General features: G+C 47.9%; 1 protein-coding gene across 8 annotated transcripts in view; it reads right to left on the minus strand.

Annotated features, from left to right (window-relative positions):
- Positions 1-3,601: 3,601 nt before the first annotated feature.
- LOC110510172 (dachshund homolog 2-like) overlaps positions 3,602-20,725 on the minus strand; it is a 285,623-nt gene continuing 268,499 nt past the window's right edge. For all 8 annotated transcript variants that reach the window (XM_036967521.1, XM_036967522.1, XM_036967518.1 and 5 more), the window contains one exon: positions 3,602-5,299. In XM_036967521.1, coding sequence (XP_036823416.1) covers positions 5,262-5,299 — 38 coding nt within the window. In that variant the 3' untranslated portion in view covers positions 3,602-5,261. The remainder of the gene's footprint in view (positions 5,300-20,725) is intronic.

Here is a 20,725-nt window from a genome sequence, read left to right on the forward strand (position 1 = left end):
GAAGACATCTTGCTGTGTAAACAGGCCCTTCAGTGAACACCCTGTAAACATACCCCTTCAGTGAACACCCTGTTAACATGCCCCTTCAGTGAACACCCTGTAAACATGCCCCTTCAGTGAACACCCTGTAAACATGCCCCTTCAGTGAACACCCTGTTAACATGCCCCTTCAGTGAACACCCTGTTAACATGCCCCTTCAGTGAACACCCTGTAAACATGCCCCTTCAGTGAACACCCTGTAAACATGCCCCTTCAGTGAACACCCTGTAAACATGTCCCTTCAGTGAACACCCTGTAAACATGCCCCTTCAGTGAACACCCTGTAAACATGTCCCTTCAGTGAACACCCTGTAAACATGCCCCTTCAGTGAACACCCTGTTAACATGCCCCTTCAGTGAACACCCTGTTAACATGCCCCTTCAGTGAACACCCTGTTAACATGCCCCTTCAGTGAACACCCTGTAAACATGCCCCTTCAGTGAACACCCTGTTAACATGCCCCTTCAGTGAACACCCTGTAAACATGCCCCTTCAGTGAACACCCTGTAAACATGTCCCTTCAGTGAACACCCTGTAAACATGCCCCTTCAGTGAACACCCTGTATAAACATAACCATGTAGACAGGTTTTGTTTATTTTTCAGTCATTTTCAAAGTAAAATTGCCTTAATTGTGTGCATTTTTAAATGGCACACACAACGGGTTAAATGGTGTGTGTGTGTGTGTGTGTGTGTGTGTGTGTCTGAAGGCGTCCATTGGTTTGCATATGTGTGAGCAGAAAATCGAATCTACGCAACACATTATGTTGTTGGTGTGGGAAAACAATCTGCCCCTGCCTGTGTTAATACACCGTGAAAGGAAACAGCAGCACTGCCAATTTTACATCACAAACCATCCAGAGACACCGGTGATGCATTGTTGTCCAGTCTCTGAATAGTGAAGGCTCATGGGACATATTTCTCCTCAGCAGTGTCTGAGGACCACCCCCCCCCCCCCCCCCCCCCCCACCCCCCACCCCCCACCCTCCCCAGGTCCACACCAGACCAGCAGAGAGACATGGTGAGAACAGATGGTTGGTTGGAGGATTATAATGTGCCAAAGCAGCCAATTTAACCATTTTCTCTGGCCAAAGTCCATCTCTCCCATTCCGCTATGAACCGGTATCTCATAGTGGATACTGGCTAGGCATGGCACCCATGGGAGGGGAATTAGTGAGGCAATGCCGGCATGCTTTCATTTGTTATGGGTACTGGCAGGGCGTGATTGACAAGTGTTATAATTCAATCGAAATTCCAATGCTGCCTCTGTCATAATTCCAATCTAATTTCATAGTTCGGTCAATTAGGCTGGGATTCTGGTCCACAGTAATGTAGGTATGAGCTTGTCAATTCCCAGATCATCAGTTGCTGCTGCTGACACTTCTCGTCCATGCACTGTGTATCTTAGTTAATTTCAATGCATTTGATTATTGATTATACAGTATTGATTAGATGCTGTCAGGTGGGAAGGGAACAGGCTTTGTATTTATCCCATTTGTTTTCCGTTCACAGCATGATCACCACTTCTTCATAACCCTGAGGAAGACATTTGAGAGATGGGGAACAGCAGAAAACAGCTTTGCTGTACCAGTCAATACTGGAGTAAAGCAATAACCTGAGGAGAGCCTTGTGTAGGTAAAAAGCAGGCTGTCTGTGTATTGATGACAGACTGTCGATTGGTCAGGGCTACAGTGGCATGATCTGTCCAGACAATTCCTCTGCACGGAGGTTAAGTGACATCGATCCAGGATTCAGCTTATATTTCATACCAGAGAACAATCTTTTTAATTGACATGGATTTGATTTGATGGATTATACTAAAGAAAAAGCACTATCCCACAAATCAAGGTTGGAACTCCTTGTTTGATTGTCCACTCCTTGTTAGTCTTAATCAAATTCTATGTTTTATTAATTAAAATGCACATTTTTTCATTTTAATTTCAGTGATCAAATAGCACTCCACAGCAATTGTTTTTTCATTAAAGAAAGCACGGATCATTAATGAAGTATTTTGACTACTTCATAAAGCTATAAGTGGGGAAGGACAATCAGAAGCAGATCAAACGGCCCGTCTCTAATTGAAGTGGAAAGCACCTCCCCCTCCTCCTCCCCTTTCTCTTCCTCCTCCCCCCTCCTCCTCCACTTCCCCCTCCTCTTCCTTCTTATTTATGTGGCTATATGAGAAGTGTATGATGATGAGGGTAATGTGCAATGTACACTGAGATTAAAAAGCATTGAAACATGCTCTTTCCATGACATAGACTGACCAGGTGAAAGCTAAGATCCTTATTGATGTCACTTGTTAAATCCACTTCAAATTAGTGTAGATGAAGGGGAGGAGACGGGTTAAAGGAGGATTTATACGCCTTGGGACAATGGAGACATGGAGTGTGTGTGTGTGCCATTCAGAGGCTGAATGGGCAAGACAAAAGATTTAAGCACCTTTGAACGGGGTATGGTAGTAGGTGCCAGGTGCACCGGTTTCTGTTAAGGTTTTTCATGCTCAACAGTTTCCTGTGTGTATCAAGGATGGTCCACCACCCAAAGGACATCCAGCCAACTTAACACAACTGTGGGAAGCATTGTAGTCAACATGGGCCAGCATCCCTGTGGAACGCTTTCGACACCTTGTAATCCATGCCCCAACTAATTGAGGCTGTTCTGAGGGCAGAAGAAGGGGGGTGCATCTCAATATCAGGAAGATGTTCTTAATGTTTGGAGTACTCAGTATATGTACTATGCTGAGTGTGTAATGTGTCTATTTTTTATACAGCAGTACTGTGTGTCTAAGACAATAATCGCCTTGGGACCTTAAAGTTCATCCTATCCACATCACTGAGGATCTACCATGGTCCAAAACACACCAACACAGTTGTAAAGAGGCCACGACAACGCCTCTTCCATCTCAGGAGGCTGAAAAGATTTGTCATGGGCCCTCAGATCCTCAAGTTCTACAGCTGCTCCACTGAGAGCATCTTAACTGGCTGCAGCACAGCTTGTTATGGCAACTGCTTAACTTCCGACCGCAAGGCGCTACAGAGGGTAGTGCGGACGGTCCAGTACATCACTGGACCGTCCGCACAAGACAACAGCCACGCAAGTCTGTGTGTACATCAGCAGTTCTTCTCTTATGTCAGACACTGACAGTCACTCAACTAGCAATGTCAGCTAACATTTTTTTTTACATTGGTAACTTAGTCTAGCGGCCAGCTATCTAAACTTTTAGTAAGCATGGTCAAATTACTGACCGGGTTGACCCTATTGATCATCAGATATCATATTAAAAACTGCAAACATTTGTCTCCACCCCATGGCAAAATGAGTAGAGTTGCAGGGGGCACATAGATGTGGGTACACAGACCTACGAGCCACTGTGGCCCCTCATGATGAGTTACATTTTTTTGTGGCCTCTACCCTGCACTATAGGAACACGCGTTAGTGCCTCACTCACTCACACAGAAGAGAATAGTTTCTGTGCATGTATTTGCTACCTCAGACAGATGCACAACTGAGAACCACAAGAAGTTGTAAACCAGAGGGCACAGAAGACTGACACAAAACATCTGAATCTAGATCTTTATTACTACAAAACCAAACAACAACCAAAAAAAAATCTAGCAAGATTTCCAGAAGTATGTTTGTCATTGTGTGTGATTTGTGCACGGCTGTGATGTGATATCATCATTAAAACAAGGTCAACAATTTTAAATAGCTGCCTGGTTGTGATCATGGTAATAATTAAAATCCCCAAATTGTAAAAAATATATTTGAATTGGCATGTTTTTTTTCCCCACCAGTGTTGTATCTACAGGCATGCTTGCATCGGATATGCATTGGGGTATTTCATTTACTTAGGTTTTTTTTCTTGACAACAAATGTATCCACTTAATTACGACGTCAGAATAGCCAATGCTTAAGCATTTTTACATGTCTTTAAAAACAAAGGGGAGGGGGGACAGAACAGGGGTTACTGGAATACTGTCTTTTAAACAGCAATATAACATTTGAACTGAGAAACAGAGAAACCATTAGTGGGGAAAGGTATCTAGGATACGCCTCAATGTCTATTTTTTTTGTATCCAGACTCAGCTTTCAGTAAACACACACAAACAACACAGTTCAGGGACAGGACACCTTCAGTTCAGGGACAGGGCACATTCAGTTCAGGGAGAGGACACCTTCAGTTCAGGGACAGGACACATTCAGTTCAGGGACAGGACACATTTAGTTCAGGGAGAGGACACGTTCAGTTCAGGGAGAGGACACATTCAGTTCAGAGACAGGACACATTCAGTTCAGGGAGAGGACACATTCAGTTCAGGGACAGGACACATTCAGTTCAGGGAGAGGACACATTCAGTTCAGGGAGAGGACACATTCAGTTCAGGGAGAGGACACATTCAGTTCAGGGAGAGGCCACATTCAGTCAAGGGAGAGGCCACATTCAGTTCAGGGAGAGGACACATTCAGTTCAGGGAGAGGACACATTTAGTTCAGGGAGAGGACACATTCAGTTCAGGGAGAGGCCACATTCAGTTCAGGGAGAGGACACATTCCCAAGTCAACACGAAGCAGTGACATTTTTCAGAAAAAAAGAGGACAAAAGAGAAAAAGCATTGAAATTCAAAAACGGTTTCAGTCTCTTTTACTTGATGAAGAAGAGGTGATATAAGAAGAGAAGCACATTTTGTCTTGAATGTTACATTTCATATCCTCCTTCAGATTTTCAAGCTTTAAGAAGAAATGATCCTATATATGCGCTGCAAGACTTGTGCTATTGGGACATATTGGGGCATTTGAGGAATCAACAACTAACAACAATAATAATACTAATAATTAATAACAATAATAATAATGAGAGGCAATCAGCTTGGAGAGAAATAGGATAGGGAAGGAGGATAGGGAAGGAGGATAGGCTTCTGTATGTGCTTCACAGGGAGTAGAGAAAAATCCAAATCCTTACTCTTTTTTTCTCAAACAAGTGAAATAGAGGGATTTTACAAGTAGCTGGAGTGAGATGATGGGGCAGCAAAAAGAGCTACTCCAGTGTTACCTCTCACCCCACCACACCCTCTCTGCAGTCCTGTACATGAGTTTCAGGAGATCCATTCCTCCCTTCAGTCGCCCCTCTTCTCCGCTCGTTCTCTTCCAGCCAAGGGCTCTGTCTCTGGCGTAGCCAGCAGCGGCAGCCCTGGGCCAGGTCTGGAGGAGCTGGAGTTCTTTCAGTACACGATGGGAGGCTTGGTGTAGGGTCTGTTCTCTGTTAGGGAAACAGAAACATCAGTTAATCAAGCCATCCATTCGTACTACCTCTATTAAGTCATCCATCCATTCGTACTACCTCTAAGTCATCCATCCATCCGCACTACCTCTATTAAGTCATCCATCCATCCGTACTACCTCTAAGTCATCCATCCATCCGTACTACCTCTATTAAGTCCTCCATCCATCCGTACTACCTCTATTAAGTCATCCATCCATCCACACTACCGCTATTAAGTCATCCATCCATCCGTACTACCTCTTAAGTCCTCCATCCATCCGTACTACCTCTATTAAGTCATCCATCCATCCGTACTACCTCTAAGTCATCCATCCATCCGTACTACCTCTATTAAGTCCTCCATCCATCCGTACTACCTCTATTAAGTCATCCATCCATCCACACTACCTCTATTAAGTCATCCATCCATCCGTACTACCTCTATTAAGTCCTCCATCCATCCGTACTACCTCTATTAAGTCATCCATCCATCCGTACTACCTCTAAGTAATCCATCCATCCGTACTACCTCTAAGTCATCCATCCATCCGTACTACCTCTATTAAGTCCTCCATCCATCCGTACTACCTCTATTAAGACATCCATCCATCCGTACTACCTCTATTAAGTCATCCATCCATCCGTACTACCTCTAGTAAGTCATCCATCCATCCGTACTACCTCTATTAAGTCATCCATCCATCCGCACTACCTCTATTAAGTCCTCCATCCATCCGTACTACCTCTATTAAGTCATCCATCCATCCGTACTACCTCTATTAAGTCATCCATCCGCACTACCTCTATTAAGTCATCCATCCATCCACACTACCTCTATTAAGTCCTTCATCCATCCGTACTACCTCTATTAAGTCCTCCATCCATCCGTACTACCTCTATTAAGTCCTCCATCCATCCGTACTACCTCTATTAAGTCATCCATCCATCCGCACTACCTCTATTAAGTCATCCATCCATCCGTACTACCTCTATTAAGTCATCCATCCATCCGTACTACCTCTATTAAGTCATCCATCCATCCACACTACCTCTATTAAGTCCTCCATCCATCCGTACTACCTCTATTAAGTCATCCATCCATCCGTACTACCTCTATTAAGTCATCCATCCATCCACACTACCTCTATTAAGTCCTCCATCCATCCGTACTACCTCTATTAAGTCATCCATCCGTACTACCTCTATTAAGTCCTTCATCCATCCGTACTACCTCTATTAAGTCCTCCATCCATCCGTACTACCTCTATTAAGTCATCCATCCATCCGCACTACCTCTATTAAGTCATCCATCCATCCACACTACCTCTATTAAGTCCTTCATCCATCCGTACTACCTCTATTAAGTCCTCCATCCATCCGTACTACCTCTATTAAGTCCTCCATCCATCCGTACTACCACTATTAAGTCATCCATCCATCCGCACTACCTCTATTAAGTCATCCATCCATCCTTACTACCTCTAACAGACATGAAAATGAAAATTTCCCTAGTATTTTTCCACGGAGTAAGGTTTACCCTGAGAAACACATTTGCCATGTATACTTGTTGAAGATGTTGTCAGTATGAGTATTACATTTTGGAAACTATCTCTTCTGCATATAAATAAAGTTGTTTACACTCCAGAGGGTGTATATATTTCAAATGATGTGAAACTGAGTTTGTGATTTTTCAAGTTTTCCACGAGCATGAGAATAAAAGTTCAAGAGCAACCAATGGATTGAGTATCTATCTCCTTTAATGAAATGTGCGTCAGGAATAATATGGGCGATTAATCATTTAGTGTTAGTTGTCAACAGGAGGGGACAGCTGAAAGGGAAACAGCTGGATAACTGTGACTGGAGTCAGCAGCTGCGTGTTAGTCTCTACATGGTAGTGAAGTACCGGTAGATCATCTCGCATGAGTGGTTCTGCATGTTTCATATGTGTTCTGGGAACTGGGAAAAGACAACATAACATAGGGTGAAACAGCACTGTTCGGTGGTGTTGGAGGATGAGGACCAGAAAGAGAGAAAATGAGAGAGGGATGAACTGTCTGTCTGTCTGTCTGTCTGTCTATATGTATGTATGTCTGTATGTACAGTGGGGCAAAAAAGTATTTAGTCAGCCACCAATTGTGCAAGTTCTCCCACTTAAAAAGATGAGAGAGGCCTGTAATGTTCATCATAGGTACACTTCAACTATGACAGACAAAATTAGAAAAAAAATCCAGAAAATCACATTGTAGGATTTTTTATGAATTTATTTGCAAATTATTGTGGGAAATAAGTATTTGGTCAATAACAAAAGTTTATGTTATATACCCTTGGCAATGACAGAGGTCAAACGTTTTCTGTAAGTCTTCAAAAGGTTTTCACACACTGTTGCTGGTATTTTGGCCCATTCCTCCATGCAGATCTCCTCTAGAGCAGTGATGTTTTGGGGCTGTTGCTGGGCAACAGGACTTTCAACTCCCTGCAAAGATTTTCTATGGGGTTGAGATCTGGAGACTGGCTAGGCCACTCCAGGACCTTGAAATGCTTCTTATGAAGCCACTCCTTCGTTGCCCGGGCGGTGTGTTTGGGATCATTGTCATGCTGAAAGACCCAGCCACGTTTCATCTTCAATGCCCTTGCTGATGGAAGGAGGTTTTCACTCAAAATCTCACGATACATGGCCCCATTCATTCTTTCCTTTACACGGATCAGTCGTCCTGGTCCCTTTGCAGAAAAACAGCCCCAAAGCATGATGTTTCCACCCCCATGCTTCACAGTAGGTATGGTGTTCTTTGGATGCAACTCTGCATTCTTTGTCCTCCAAACACGACGAGTTGAGTTTTTACCAAAAATGTCTATTTTGGTTTCATCTGACCATATGACATTCTCCCAATCTTCTTCTGGATCATCCACATGCTCTCTAGCAAACTTTAGACGGGCCTGGACATGTACTGGCTTAAGCAGGGGGACACGTCTGGCACTTCAGGATTTGAGTCCCTGGCGGCGTAGTATGTTACTGATGGTAGGCTTTGTTACTTTGGTCCCAGCTCTCTGCAGGTCATTCACTAGGTCTGGGATTTTTGCTCACCGCTCTTGTGATCATGTTGACCCCACGGGGTGCGATCTTGCATGGAGCCCCAGATCGAGGGAGATTATCAGTGGTCTTGTATGTCTTCCATTTCCTAATAATTGCTCCCACAGTTGATTTCTTCAAACCAAGCTGCTTACCTATTGCATATTGCATACCTATTGCATATTCAGTCTTCCCAGCCTGGTGCAGGTCTACAATTTTGTTTCTGGTGTCTTTTGACAGCTCTTTGGTCTTGGCCATAGTGGAGTGTGGAGTGTGACTGTTTGAGGTTGTGGACAGGTGTCTTTTATACTGATAACAAGTTCAAACATGTGCCATTAATACAGGAGTGGAGGACAGAGGAGCCTCTTAAAGAAGAAGTTACAGGTCTGTGAGAGCCAGAAATCTTGCTTGTTTGTAGGTGACCAAATATTCATTTTCCACCATAATTTGCAAATAAATTAATTAAAAATCCTACATTGAGATTTTCTGGATTTTTTCTTCTAATTTTGTCTGCCATAGTTGAAGTGTACCTATGATGAAAATGACAGGCCTCTCTCATCTTTTTAAGTGGGAGAACTTGCACAATTGGTGGCTGACTAAATACTTTTTGTGAATGTCCCTGTCTGTCTGTCTGTCTGTCTGTACTGAATGTATGTACTGTATGTATGTCTGTCTGTCTGTTTGTCTGTCTGTACAAATGTATGTATGTATGTCTGTCTGTCTGTCTGTCTGTCTGTCTGTCTGTCTGTCTGTCTGTCTGTCTGTATGTATGTCTATACTGTCTGTACAAATGTCCGTCTGTCTGTCTGTCTGTACTGTCTGTCTGTCTGTCTGTCTGTTTGTCTGTCTGTACAAATGTATGTATGTATGTCTGTCTGTCTGTCTGTCTGTCTGTCTGTCTGTCTGTCTGTCTGTCTGTCTGTATGTATGTCTATACTGTCTGTACAAATGTCCGTCTGTCTGTCTGTACTGTCTGTCTGTCTATCTGTACTGTCTGTCTGTCTGTACTGTCTATCTGTACTGTCTGTCTGCTGTCTGTCTGTCTGTCTGTCTGTCTGTCTGTCTGTCTGTACTGTCTATCTGTCTGTCTGTCTGTCTGTACTGTCTGTCTGTCTGTCTGTCTGTCTGTCTGTCTGTCTGTCTGTCTGTCTGTACTGAATGTATGTACTGTATGTATGTATGTCTATACTGTCTGTCTGTACTGTCTGTCTGTCTGTCTGTCTGTCTGTCTGTCTGTCTGTCTGTCTGTATGTATGTATGTCTATACTGTCTGTACAAATGTCTGTCTGTCTGTCTGTACTGTCTGTCTGTCTATCTGTACTGTCTGTCTGTCTGTACTGTCTGTCTGTCTGTCTGTCTGTCTGTCTGTCTGTCTGTCTGTCTGTCTGTCTGTCTGTCTGTCTGTCCTGTCTGTCTGTCTGTCTGTCTGTCTGTCTGTCTGTCTGTCTGTCTGTCTGTCTGTCTGTCTGTACTGTCTGTCTGTACTGTCAGAGTAGAAAGACGAGAAGAGCAACACTCCTTGATTCTCAAATTTTATTCCAACATTAATATGTTAATATGTACGGTCAGGATGTCAACGGACAGGATGACAACGGTCAGGATGACAACGGTCAGGATGTCAACGGACAGGATGACAACGGTCAGGATGGCAACGGTCAGGATGGCAACGGTCAGGATGACAACGGTCAGGATGGCAACGGTCAGGATAACAACGGTCAGGATGACAACGGACAGGATGACAACGGACAGAATGACAACGGTCAGGATGGCAACGGTCAGGATGACAACGGTCAGGATGACAACGGTCAGGAGGCAACGGTCAAGGTGACAACGGTCAGGATGACAACGGACAGGATGACAACGGTCAGGATGACAACGGTCAGGATGGCAACGGTCAGGATGGCAACGGTCAGGATGGCAACGGTCAGGATAACAACGGTCAGGATGACAACGGACAGGATGACAACGGACAGAATGACAACGATCAGGATGGCAACGGTCAGGATGACAACGGTCAGGATGGCAACGGTCAGGATGACAACGGACAGGATGACAACGGTCAGGATGGCAACGGTCAGGATGGCAACGGTCAGGATGACAACGGACAGGATGACAACGGTCAGGATGGCAACGGTCAGGATGACAACATCTGACATTGTGTTTACATCTGTTCTATCTACTTTGTTTAACCTTCTCAGAATGTGCAGCGTGACGTGGAAACGTGTAGTGTGCTGGCAGAATGGCTGTATGTTGCAACTCCTCTGGGAACTCTCCTCAGCAGCTCCATCCATATTTAACACGGCTCTGGTCCTCTGGTCCTCTGGCCCTCTGGCCCTCTGGCCCTCTTTTTTCTGCATAGACTGCAAACGGCCTAATTGCAGCCGATCTGGGACTGCCATAAAGATTCACCTTGATATTTCATGCTCGCTCTTTTTTGCCAATTAGTGAGTTGCAAACTTGGAAATGAACGGTACCCAAGGGTCTCATTTGGTGTATGTAAGTATAGTGTTTGTTTTGAACTAAAGCAGGTTAGGAGATTTTTGGTTATTTGGGTGTAGATTATTCCTGTAGGTGAAGATATTGAAATGTTGTTTAATGAACAGGTGGTTGTGATAGGTGCCAGAGTGAAGACGAGTGTGTTAGTGTTGTTGAGGTCCTCATTTATCCTTTCTGGGTCCTTCTCGTTGATTACTTTGCTCTCCCTGTGTCACCCCCCAACTCCTCTCTCACCCCACCTCCCTCTCTCACCTCTCTCTCTCTTTACTCTCACCCCCGCCTCTCTCTTTCACCCCACCTCCCTCTCTCTCACCATCACCTCCCTCTCTCACACCCTCACCTCCCTCTCTCTCACCATCACCTTCCTCTCTCACCATCATCTCCCTCTTGCTTCCTCTCACCCCCACCTCCCTCTCTCTCACCATCACCTCCCTCTCTCTTCCTCTCTCACCCCACCTCCCTCCCTCTTTCTCACCCCACCTCCCTCTCTCTCACCATCACCTCCCTCTCTCTTTACTTTCACCATCACCTCCCTCTCTCTCTCACCCCACCTCCCCCTCTCTCACCATCACCTCTCTCTCTCTCACCATCACCTCCCTCTCTCTCACCCCACCTCCCCCTCTCTCACCATCACCTCCCTCTCTCTCACCCCACCTCCCTCTCTCTCACCATCACCTCCCTCTCTCTCACCCCACCTCCCTCTCTCTCACCATCACCTCCCTCCCTCTTTCTCACCCCACCTCCCTCTCTCTCAACATCACCTCCCTCTCTCTTTACTCTTTTACCCCACCTCCCTCTCGCTCTCACCATCACCTCCCTCTCTCTCACCATCACCTCCTTCTCTCTCTCACCCCACCTCCCTCTCTCTCTCACCCCACCTCCCTCTCTCTCTTACCATCACCTCCATCTCTCTCACCATCACCTCCCTCTCGCTCACCCCACCTCCCTCTCTCTCTCACCATCACCTCCCTCTCTCTCACCATCACCTCCCTCTCTCTCACCATCACCTCCATCTCTCTCACCATCACCTCCCTCTCGCTCACCCCACCTCCCTCTCTCTCTCACCATCACCTCCCTCTCTCTCACCATCACCTCCCTCTCTCTCACCATCACCTCCCTCTCTCTCACCATCACCTCCCTCTCTCTCACCATCACCTCCCTCTCTCTCACCCCACCTCCCTCTCTCTCACCATCACCTCCCTCTCTCTCACCCCACCTCCCGCCCTCTCTCACCATCACCTCCCTCTCTCTCACCATCACCTCCCTCTCTCTCTCACCATCACCTCCCTCTCTCTCTCACCATCACCTCCCCTCTCTCTCACCATCACCTCCCCCTGTCTCTCCCCCCACCTCTTTCTCTCTCTCACCCCACCTCCCTCTCTCTCTCTCACCCCACCTCCCTCTCTATCTCACCATCACCTACCTCTCTCTCACCATCACCTCCCTCTCTCTCTTACCCTACCTCCCTCTCTCTCTCACTATCACCTCCCTCTCTCTCTTACCCCACCTCCCTCTCTCTCTCACCATCACCTCCCTCTCTCTCACCCCACCTGCCTTTCTTTCTCACCATCACCTCCCCCTCTCTCACCATCACCTCCCTCTCTCTCACCTCACCTCCCTCTCTCACCCCACCTCCCTCTCTCTCTCACCATCACCTCCTTCTCTCTCACCATCACCTCCCTCTCTCTCTCACCATCACCTCCCTCTCTCTCACCCCACCTCCCGCTCTCTCTCACCATCACCTCCCTCTCTCTCACCCCAGCTTCCTCTCTCTCACCCCACCTCCCCCTCTCTCTCTCTCGCTCTCTCTCTCTCTCTCTCTCTCTCTCTCTCTCACCATAACCTCCCTCTCTCTCACCATCACCTCCCTCTATCTAACCCCACCTCCCTCTCTCACCATCACCTCCCTCCCTCTTTCTCACCCCACCTCCCTCTCTCTCACCATCACCTCCCTCTCTCTTTACTCTCTCATCCCACCTCCCTCTCTCTCACCATCACCTCCCTCTCTCTCACCATCACCTCCTTCTCTCTCTCACCCCACCTCCCTCTCTCTCTCACCCCACCTCCCTCTCTCTCTCACCATCACCTCCATCTCTCTCACAATCACCTCCCTCTCTCTCACCATCACCTCCCTCTCTCTCACCATCACCTCCCCCTCTCTCACCATCACCTCCCTCTCTCTCACCCCACCTCCCTCTCTCTCTCACCATCACCTCCCTCTCTCTCACCATCACCTCCCTCTCTCTCACCATCACCTCCCTCTCTCTCACCATCACCTCCCCCTCTCTCTTACCCCACCTCCCTCTCTCTCACCATCACCTCCCTCTCTCACACCCCATCTCCTGCTCTCTCTCACCATCACCTACCTCTCTCTCACCATCACCTCCCTCTCTCTCACCCCAGCTCCCTCTCTCTCACCCCACCTCCATCTCTCTCTCTCTCGCTCTCTCTCTCTCTCTCACCATCACCTCCCTCTCTCTCACCCCACCTCCCTCTCTCACCATCACCTCCCTCCCTATTTCTCACCCCACCTCCCTCTCTCTCACCATCACCTCCCTCCCTCTTTACTCTCTCACCATCACCTCCCTCTCTCTCACCATCACCTCCTTCTCTCTCTCACCCCACCTCCCTCTCTCTCTCACTCCACCTCCCTCTCTCTCTCACCATCACCTCCATCTCTCTCACCATCACCTCCCTCTCGCTCACCCCACCTCCCTCTCTCTCACCATTACCTCCCTCTCTCTCACCCCACCTCCCTCTCTCTCACCATCACCTCCCTCTCTCTCACCCCACCTCCCTCTCTCTCTCACCATCACCTCCCTCTCTCTCACCATCACCTCCCTCTCTCTCACCATCACCTCCCTCTCTCTCACCATCACCTCCTTCTCTCTCACCCCACCTCCCTCTCTCTCACCCCACCTCCGTCTCTCTCACCATCACCTCCCTCTCTCTCACCCCACCTCCCTCTCTCTCACCATCACCTCCATCTCTCTCACCATCACCTCCCTCTCTCTCACCATCACCTCCCTCTCTCTCACCATCACCTCCCTCTCTCACCCCACCTCCCTCTCTCTCTCACCATCACCTCCCACTCTCTCACCATCACCTCCCTCTCTCTCACCATCACCTCCCTCTCTCTCACCCCACCTCCCTCTCTCTCACCCCACCTCCCTCTCTCTCACCATCACCTCCCTCTCTCTCACCCCACCTCCCACTCTCTCTCACCATCACCTCCCTCTCTCTCACCCCACCTCTTTCTCTCTCTCACCCCACCTCCCTCTCTATCTCACCATCACCTACCTCTCTCTCACCATCACCTCCCTCTCTCTCTTACCCTACCTCCCTCTCTCTCACCATCACCTCCCTCTCTATCACCCCACCTCCCTCTCTCTCTCACCATCACCTCCCTCTCTCTCACCATCACCTCCCTCTCTCTCACCATCACCTCCCTCTCTCTCACCATCACCTCCCTCTCTCTCACCCCACCTCCCTCTCTCTCACCATCACCTCCCTCTCTCTCACCATCACCTCCCTCTCTCTCAACATCACCTCCCTCTCTCTCACCATCACCTCCCTCTCTCTCACCATCACCTCCCTCTCTCTCACCATCACCTCCCTCTCTCTCACCCCATCTCCTGCTCTCTCTCACCATCACCTCCCTCTCTCTCACCATCACCTCCCTCTCTCTCACCCCAGCTCCCGCTCTCTCACCCCACCTCCCTCTCTCTCTCTCTCTCTCTCTCTCTCTCACCATCACCTCCCTCTCTCTCACCCCACCTCCCTCTCTCTTTACTCTCTCACCCCACCTCCCTCTCTCTCTCACCATCACCTCCCTCTCTCTCACCATCACCTCCTTCTCTCTCTCACCCCACCTCCCCCTCTCTCTCACCCCGCCTCCCTCTCTCTCTCACCATCACCTCCATCTCTCTCACCATCACCTCCCTCTCGCTCACCCCACCTCCCTCTCTCTCACCATCACCTCCCTCTCTCTCACCATCACCTCCCTCTCTCTCACCATCACCTCCCTCTCTCTCACCATCACCTCCCTCTCTCTCACCATCACCTCCCTCTCTCTCTCACCATCACCTCCCTCACTCTCTCACCATCACCCCCCCTGTCTCTCACCCCACCTCTTTCTCTCTCTCACCCCACCTCCCTCTCTATCTCACCATCACCTACCTCTCTCACCATCACCTCCCTCTCTCTCTTACCCTACCTCCCTCTCTCTCTCACCATCACCTCCCTCTCTCGCTTACCCCACCTCCCTCTCTCTCTCACCATCACCTCCCTCTCTCTCACCCCACCTCCCTTTCTTTCTCACCATCACCTCCCTCTCTCACCATCACCTCCCTCTCTCTCACCCCACCTCCCTCTCTCTCTCTCACCCCACCTCCCCCTCTCTCTCTCTCCCTCTCTCACCATCACCTCCCTCTCTCACCCCACCTCCCTCTCTCTCACCATCACCTCCCTCTCTCTTACCCCACCTCCCTCTCTCTCACCATCACCTCCCTCTCTCTCACCCCACCTCCCGCTCTCTCTCTCACCATCACCTCCCTCTCTCTCACCCCAGCTCCCTCTCTCTCACCCCACCTCCCTCTCTCTCTCTCTCTCGCTCTCTCTCTCTCTCTCACCATCACCTCCCTCTCTCTCACCCCACCTCCCGCTCTCTCTCACCATCACCTCCCTCTCTCTCACACCACCTCCCTCTCTCTATCACCATCACCTCCCTCTCTCTCACCATCACCTTCCTCTCTCTCTTACCCCACCTCCCTCTCTCTCTCACCATCACCTCCCTCTCTCTCACCCCACCTCCCTCTCTCTCTCACCATCACCTCCCTCTCTCTCACCATCACCTCCCTCTCTCTACACCCTCCCTCTCTCTTTAGTCTCACTCCACCTCCCTCTCTCTTTATTCTCCCTCTCGTCTCTTAATCGGCTTGTAAAATGATGTCACCTTCGTTTGTATTCAGCAGTTTCTGTTACCTCCACTCATATAGATTAATAAAAAAGACACAGGTCGGCATAATAAACGAACACACAGAGGAACCTGAGAAAGCGTAAAAAGCTTTTAGGCCCAGAAGTGGGATCTCAGCAAGGACAATCAAACCTAATGAAATCAGTTGTCAGTGCTAAGCTTGCAAAACTGTGAAGTCCAACTTGGGAGTGAAGCGAGGTGTAATTAGATTCCTCTCAGTGTAATGGATGGGCTGTGGGGGAGGAGGGGCCGGACAACATACTCCTAACTGGAGCTGTTAAACCCCTGTGAGAGAGTCAGTCGACTCCCAGTCCCCAAACAGCCAGGAGCTTCAGGAGAGGCCCCACGTGTCCTGCCGCAGCATCCCCACAGACAGACACCTCTGTTGGGCATGGTGGTGGTGAGGCACTGGGCAGTCTAGTAGTGGACCGGGACTGGACAAACACACCTCATTAGCATGATGAGGCTCCAAGCCGCCACAGTTGAAACAGAGCTTAATTTAATAGCACTGTAATTCAGATGGATTGAGGTGGGTACCAGGCTGAAAAGTACCACCGGTGTAATTCAGATGGATTGAGGTGGGTACCAGGCTGAAAAGTACCACCGGTGTAATTCAGATGGATTGAGGTGGGTACCAGGCTGAAAAGTACCACCGGTGTAATTCAGATGGATTGAGGTGGGTACCAGGCTGAAAAGTACCACCGGTGTAATTCAGATGGATTGAGGTGGGTACCAGGCTGAAAAGTACCACCGGTGTAATTCAGATGGATTGAGGTGGGTACCAGGCTGAAAAGTACCACCGGTGTAATTCAGATGGATTGAGGTGGGTACCAGGCTGAAAAGCACCACCGGTGTAATTCAGATGGATTGAGGTGGGTACCAGGCTGAAAAGTACCACCGGTGTAATTTAGATGGATTGAGGTGGGTACCAGGCTGAAAAGTACCACCGGTGTAATTCAGATGGATTGAGGTGGGTACCAGGCTGAAAAGTACCACCGGTGTAATTCAGATGGATTGAGGTGGGCACCAGGCTGAAAAGTACCACCGGTGTAATTCAGATGGATTGAGGTGGGTACCAGGCTGAAAAGTACCACCGGTGTAATTCAGATGGATTGAGGTGGGTACCAGGCTGAAAAGTACCACCGGTGTAATTCAGATGGATTGAGGTGGGTACCAGGCTGAAAAGTACCACCGGTGTAAGTCAGATGGATTGAGGTGGGTACCAGGCTGAAAAGTACCACCGGTGTAATTCAGATGGATTGAGGTGGGTACCAGGCTGAAAAGTACCACCGGTGTAATTCAGATGGATTGAGGTGGGTACCAGGCTGAAAAGTACCACCGGTGTAATTCAGATGGATTGAGGTGGGTACCAGGCTGAAAAGTACCACCGGTGTAATTCAGATGGATTGTTACCTAGTGAATGTAATCATTGACAGGTAGGAAGGGAATAGATGTAACGAACGCTTTCATAACGATAGTTCAGGTTTCATCAGCCAATCACGATGAGGCTTGAATGCCATATTACAGAGATGATTCTCTTTTAAAACTTTAGTCGAAGGAAAGTTCTTCACAGCATTAGAAAAAACACAGGAAGAGGATAGATTTCCTTTAAGCAGTTACACAGGGACTAAAGGCTTTTGGGAAATGGTCTCATAATGTAACTCAATTCTCCTGTTGCATTGTTGTAACATGCTTCATGCTCATCACTGGCCAGTGCAGGTGAAATGTGGACCTCTCTCTCTCTCTCTGGAGTGGTGTTTGGTGCATGCTGGGAATTGTATGAGCGAGTGTTGTCTGGAGTTAGATCGCCTATTTTTCCCTACTTGTTTTACTTTCAGTGCTGGGGTGGCAATTTTGTTTTCCTCAGGCTTAGGGGTGACTGTGGTGTCTACAACAGAGATGGTCAAGGGTCGGGTTTTATTGGTCGAGGCAGATGGTATGTTTTTTTATGTTTTTATATGTTTTCTGTTTATGCTCCTAATGAGAGTACAGAGAGCATTGTTGTGATAAAATAAAGGAAACCTGAAGACAGTGTGACCAAGAGGGGTGTATGGTTTTAGGGGGAGACTGGAACTGTACAGTGGATTTTACTGTTGACCGCACTGCTGAAGAACCTCACCTGCGGTCACCTGTCTGGTCTATTAATTAACTGAGTTTGAGCTTTCTGATGTGTGGAGAGTAAGGAATGCAAAGGTTAGGCTGTACACACGGTTAAAAGTTAATGAAGGTGGTGTCAATGCAGCAAGGTTAGACAGGTTGTATGTATCTGATCACTACTGTAGTAGGGTTGGAAGGTTAGACAGGTTGTATGTATCTGATCACTACTGTAGTAGGGTTGGAAGGTTAGACAGGTTGTATGTATCTGATCACTACTGTAGTAGGGTTGGAAGGTTAGACAGGTTGTATGTATCTGATCACTATTTTGGTAGGGTTGGAAGGTGTGATATTACTCCTGTGTGATTTTATGATCACCATAATGTGTCTGTTGATATTCACTTGTCCTTTCCACGAAGGTCATCACCTTATTGGTATTTTATTGTTAAGTTGTTACATGATGTCATGTTTTGTGAAAAGTTTGTTGTTTTGGAGGGTTACGAATTTGGAGGGTTACGAAATGGAATTTTGAGTCCTTGAGACAATGGTGGGAGGTTGGGAAGGCCCAAATATGAGTGTTTTTTCACCTAATACCTTTTTTGCACTTTTGATTAGGGCCTGTAAGTAAGCATTTCACACTGTAAGGTCTACACCTGTTGTATTCAGCGCACGTGACAAATAAACTTTGATTTGATTTGAACCGTATACTGCTCTGTCTCATATTGAAGTTAGAGAGACTATCAGGTCTCCCTGATGGGAAGGTGACCACGGATGACGGTGAGATGCGCCAACGCGCAGTGGATTTCTACTCTGCCCTCTATAAGGCGAAGGATTGTGATTCTCTGTTTACTGAACAGTTGTTACATGGACTTCCTCAATTGGGCCCTGAACAGAGAGTTGCTCTGGACTCTGACATTACTCTGCAGGAGCTGTCCACATCAGTTATGCAGCTCACATCAGGCCGAGCTCCTGGCATCGATGGTTTACCATCTGAGTTTTATAAGATCTATCGGGGGGGGATTTTTATGAAGTGGTTCCTGTATCCTGTCAACGTGCTGTACTTTCATTGTTGCCAAAAAAAGGGAATTTGGCTCTTCTAAAAAATTGGCTACATGTTGCATTGCTGTGTGCATAATATACCATTTTATCTAACTGTCTCTCAAACAGGTTCAACGAGTATCTGGGGCTGTTGGTCCACAAGGACCAGTCTTACTGTGTACCTGACCGCTCTGTTGTTGATAACTTGTGTCTAATAAGAGATGGTTTAGACATTTGTAAACTGATGTGAATGTGGGTTTACTTTCTTTGGATCAGGAAAAGGCTTTTGACCGTGTGGACCCCCAGTACTTGTTCAAAACAATGAAAGCCTTTGGGTTTGGGGATGTTTTTTGTCTTGGATTAGTTTAATGTATGTTGGGGCCTCATGTATGATGAAGGTGGGGGGGTGGTTTGAGCTGCCCCATCCTCGTCCAAAGGGGCATCAGGCAGGGATGCCCACTTTCAGGGCAGTTATATTGTCTGGTAATTGAACCAATGCTTTGTTTTTTAAGAGCGAGACTTACTGGTTTCTCTGTGCCAGGGGTTATGAAGGGTCCCACGATAGCACTGTCTGCATATGCAGATGACGTGACAGTTTTTATTACAGGGGGTGAAGATGTTAAGGTTCTCAAACGCTTTAAATGTGTATGAGGGGCCTCCTCAGCTAGAGTAAATTGGGAAAAGAGCGAATCGCGGTGGGTAGGTCAGATTCAGACGGGGTCTGCTCCACAGTTACCATGGGGACTTCAGTGGGGCAGAAATGGGATGAAGACTTTGGGGGGTTTTCTAGGCTCCGATGTCTTTCAGATAAAGTACTGGGAGGGTGTAGTGGAGAAAGTGTGTGCCAGATTGTCTAGGTGGAAATAGGTGCTACCCCAGCTGTCTTATAGAGGAAGGGTGCTGGTAGCCAATAATCAGACTAATGATTTTACAGCCACCGGTGGGACTGATACAAGAGTTCAGAGAACCCTTGTCAATTTCTTCTGGTCTTGACAACATTGGATTAAAGCTGCGGCCCTGCATCTGCTACTGCACGAGGGTGGGCAAGGCCTGGTGGACATTTTTTTCAGGATCATGGCTTTCCGGCTTCAAGCAGCCCAGAGACTGTTGTACAGCTGTGACGATTCAGGCTGGGTCGACACAGCTTATACTGTACATTGATGTGGAGAGCGGGCTGTTTGGGCTTAGACAAGCACCTTTTCTTCTTAAAGCTAGAGGGGGGGGGGTTAATTGGTCTGGACTGACTCCATTTTATGAGGCTGTTATGCAGGCTTGGAGAGTTTTTGTCAAGTCCCGTAAGGCCGGCACGCCACCAGGGATGTGGCTTTTTGAAGAGGCTCTTTTTTACAACACTGCCATCCAGTCCCGTGCTCTGGGTTCAGCCAGCCTACGTTCATGTCTGGGGTGTACCAAGCTGGGTCATCTGCGGAGTAGTAGCAGATCGTTGGAGGAGCTGGGAGAAAGAGCGGGGATCCGATCATCTCGCCTACTCAGGAAGGTTGTAGCTGAGGTCTGCGACTCCTTGCCGTACTTCATTGGCAGTATGTGACTGACACTTCCAATTCTGTTTGGTGGACGGAGGGTCTTGATCATGTGTTCCCTGAGCTGAATGTTAGTGCTGCGGCGGGGGCATTAGAGGAGGACGTGGGGATGCTGTTTTCTTTCAATACCCCGGAGCTGGATGAGTTCAAGGTGGTGGGAAAGAAGGCCATGTACAAAATCTGTGTAAAAGTGTCCCGTCATTCTTCCCTGG

The sequence above is a fragment of the Oncorhynchus mykiss genome, chromosome Y, assembly GCF_013265735.2.
Source record: "Oncorhynchus mykiss isolate Arlee chromosome Y, USDA_OmykA_1.1, whole genome shotgun sequence".
NCBI lineage: Eukaryota > Metazoa > Chordata > Actinopteri > Salmoniformes > Salmonidae > Oncorhynchus > Oncorhynchus mykiss.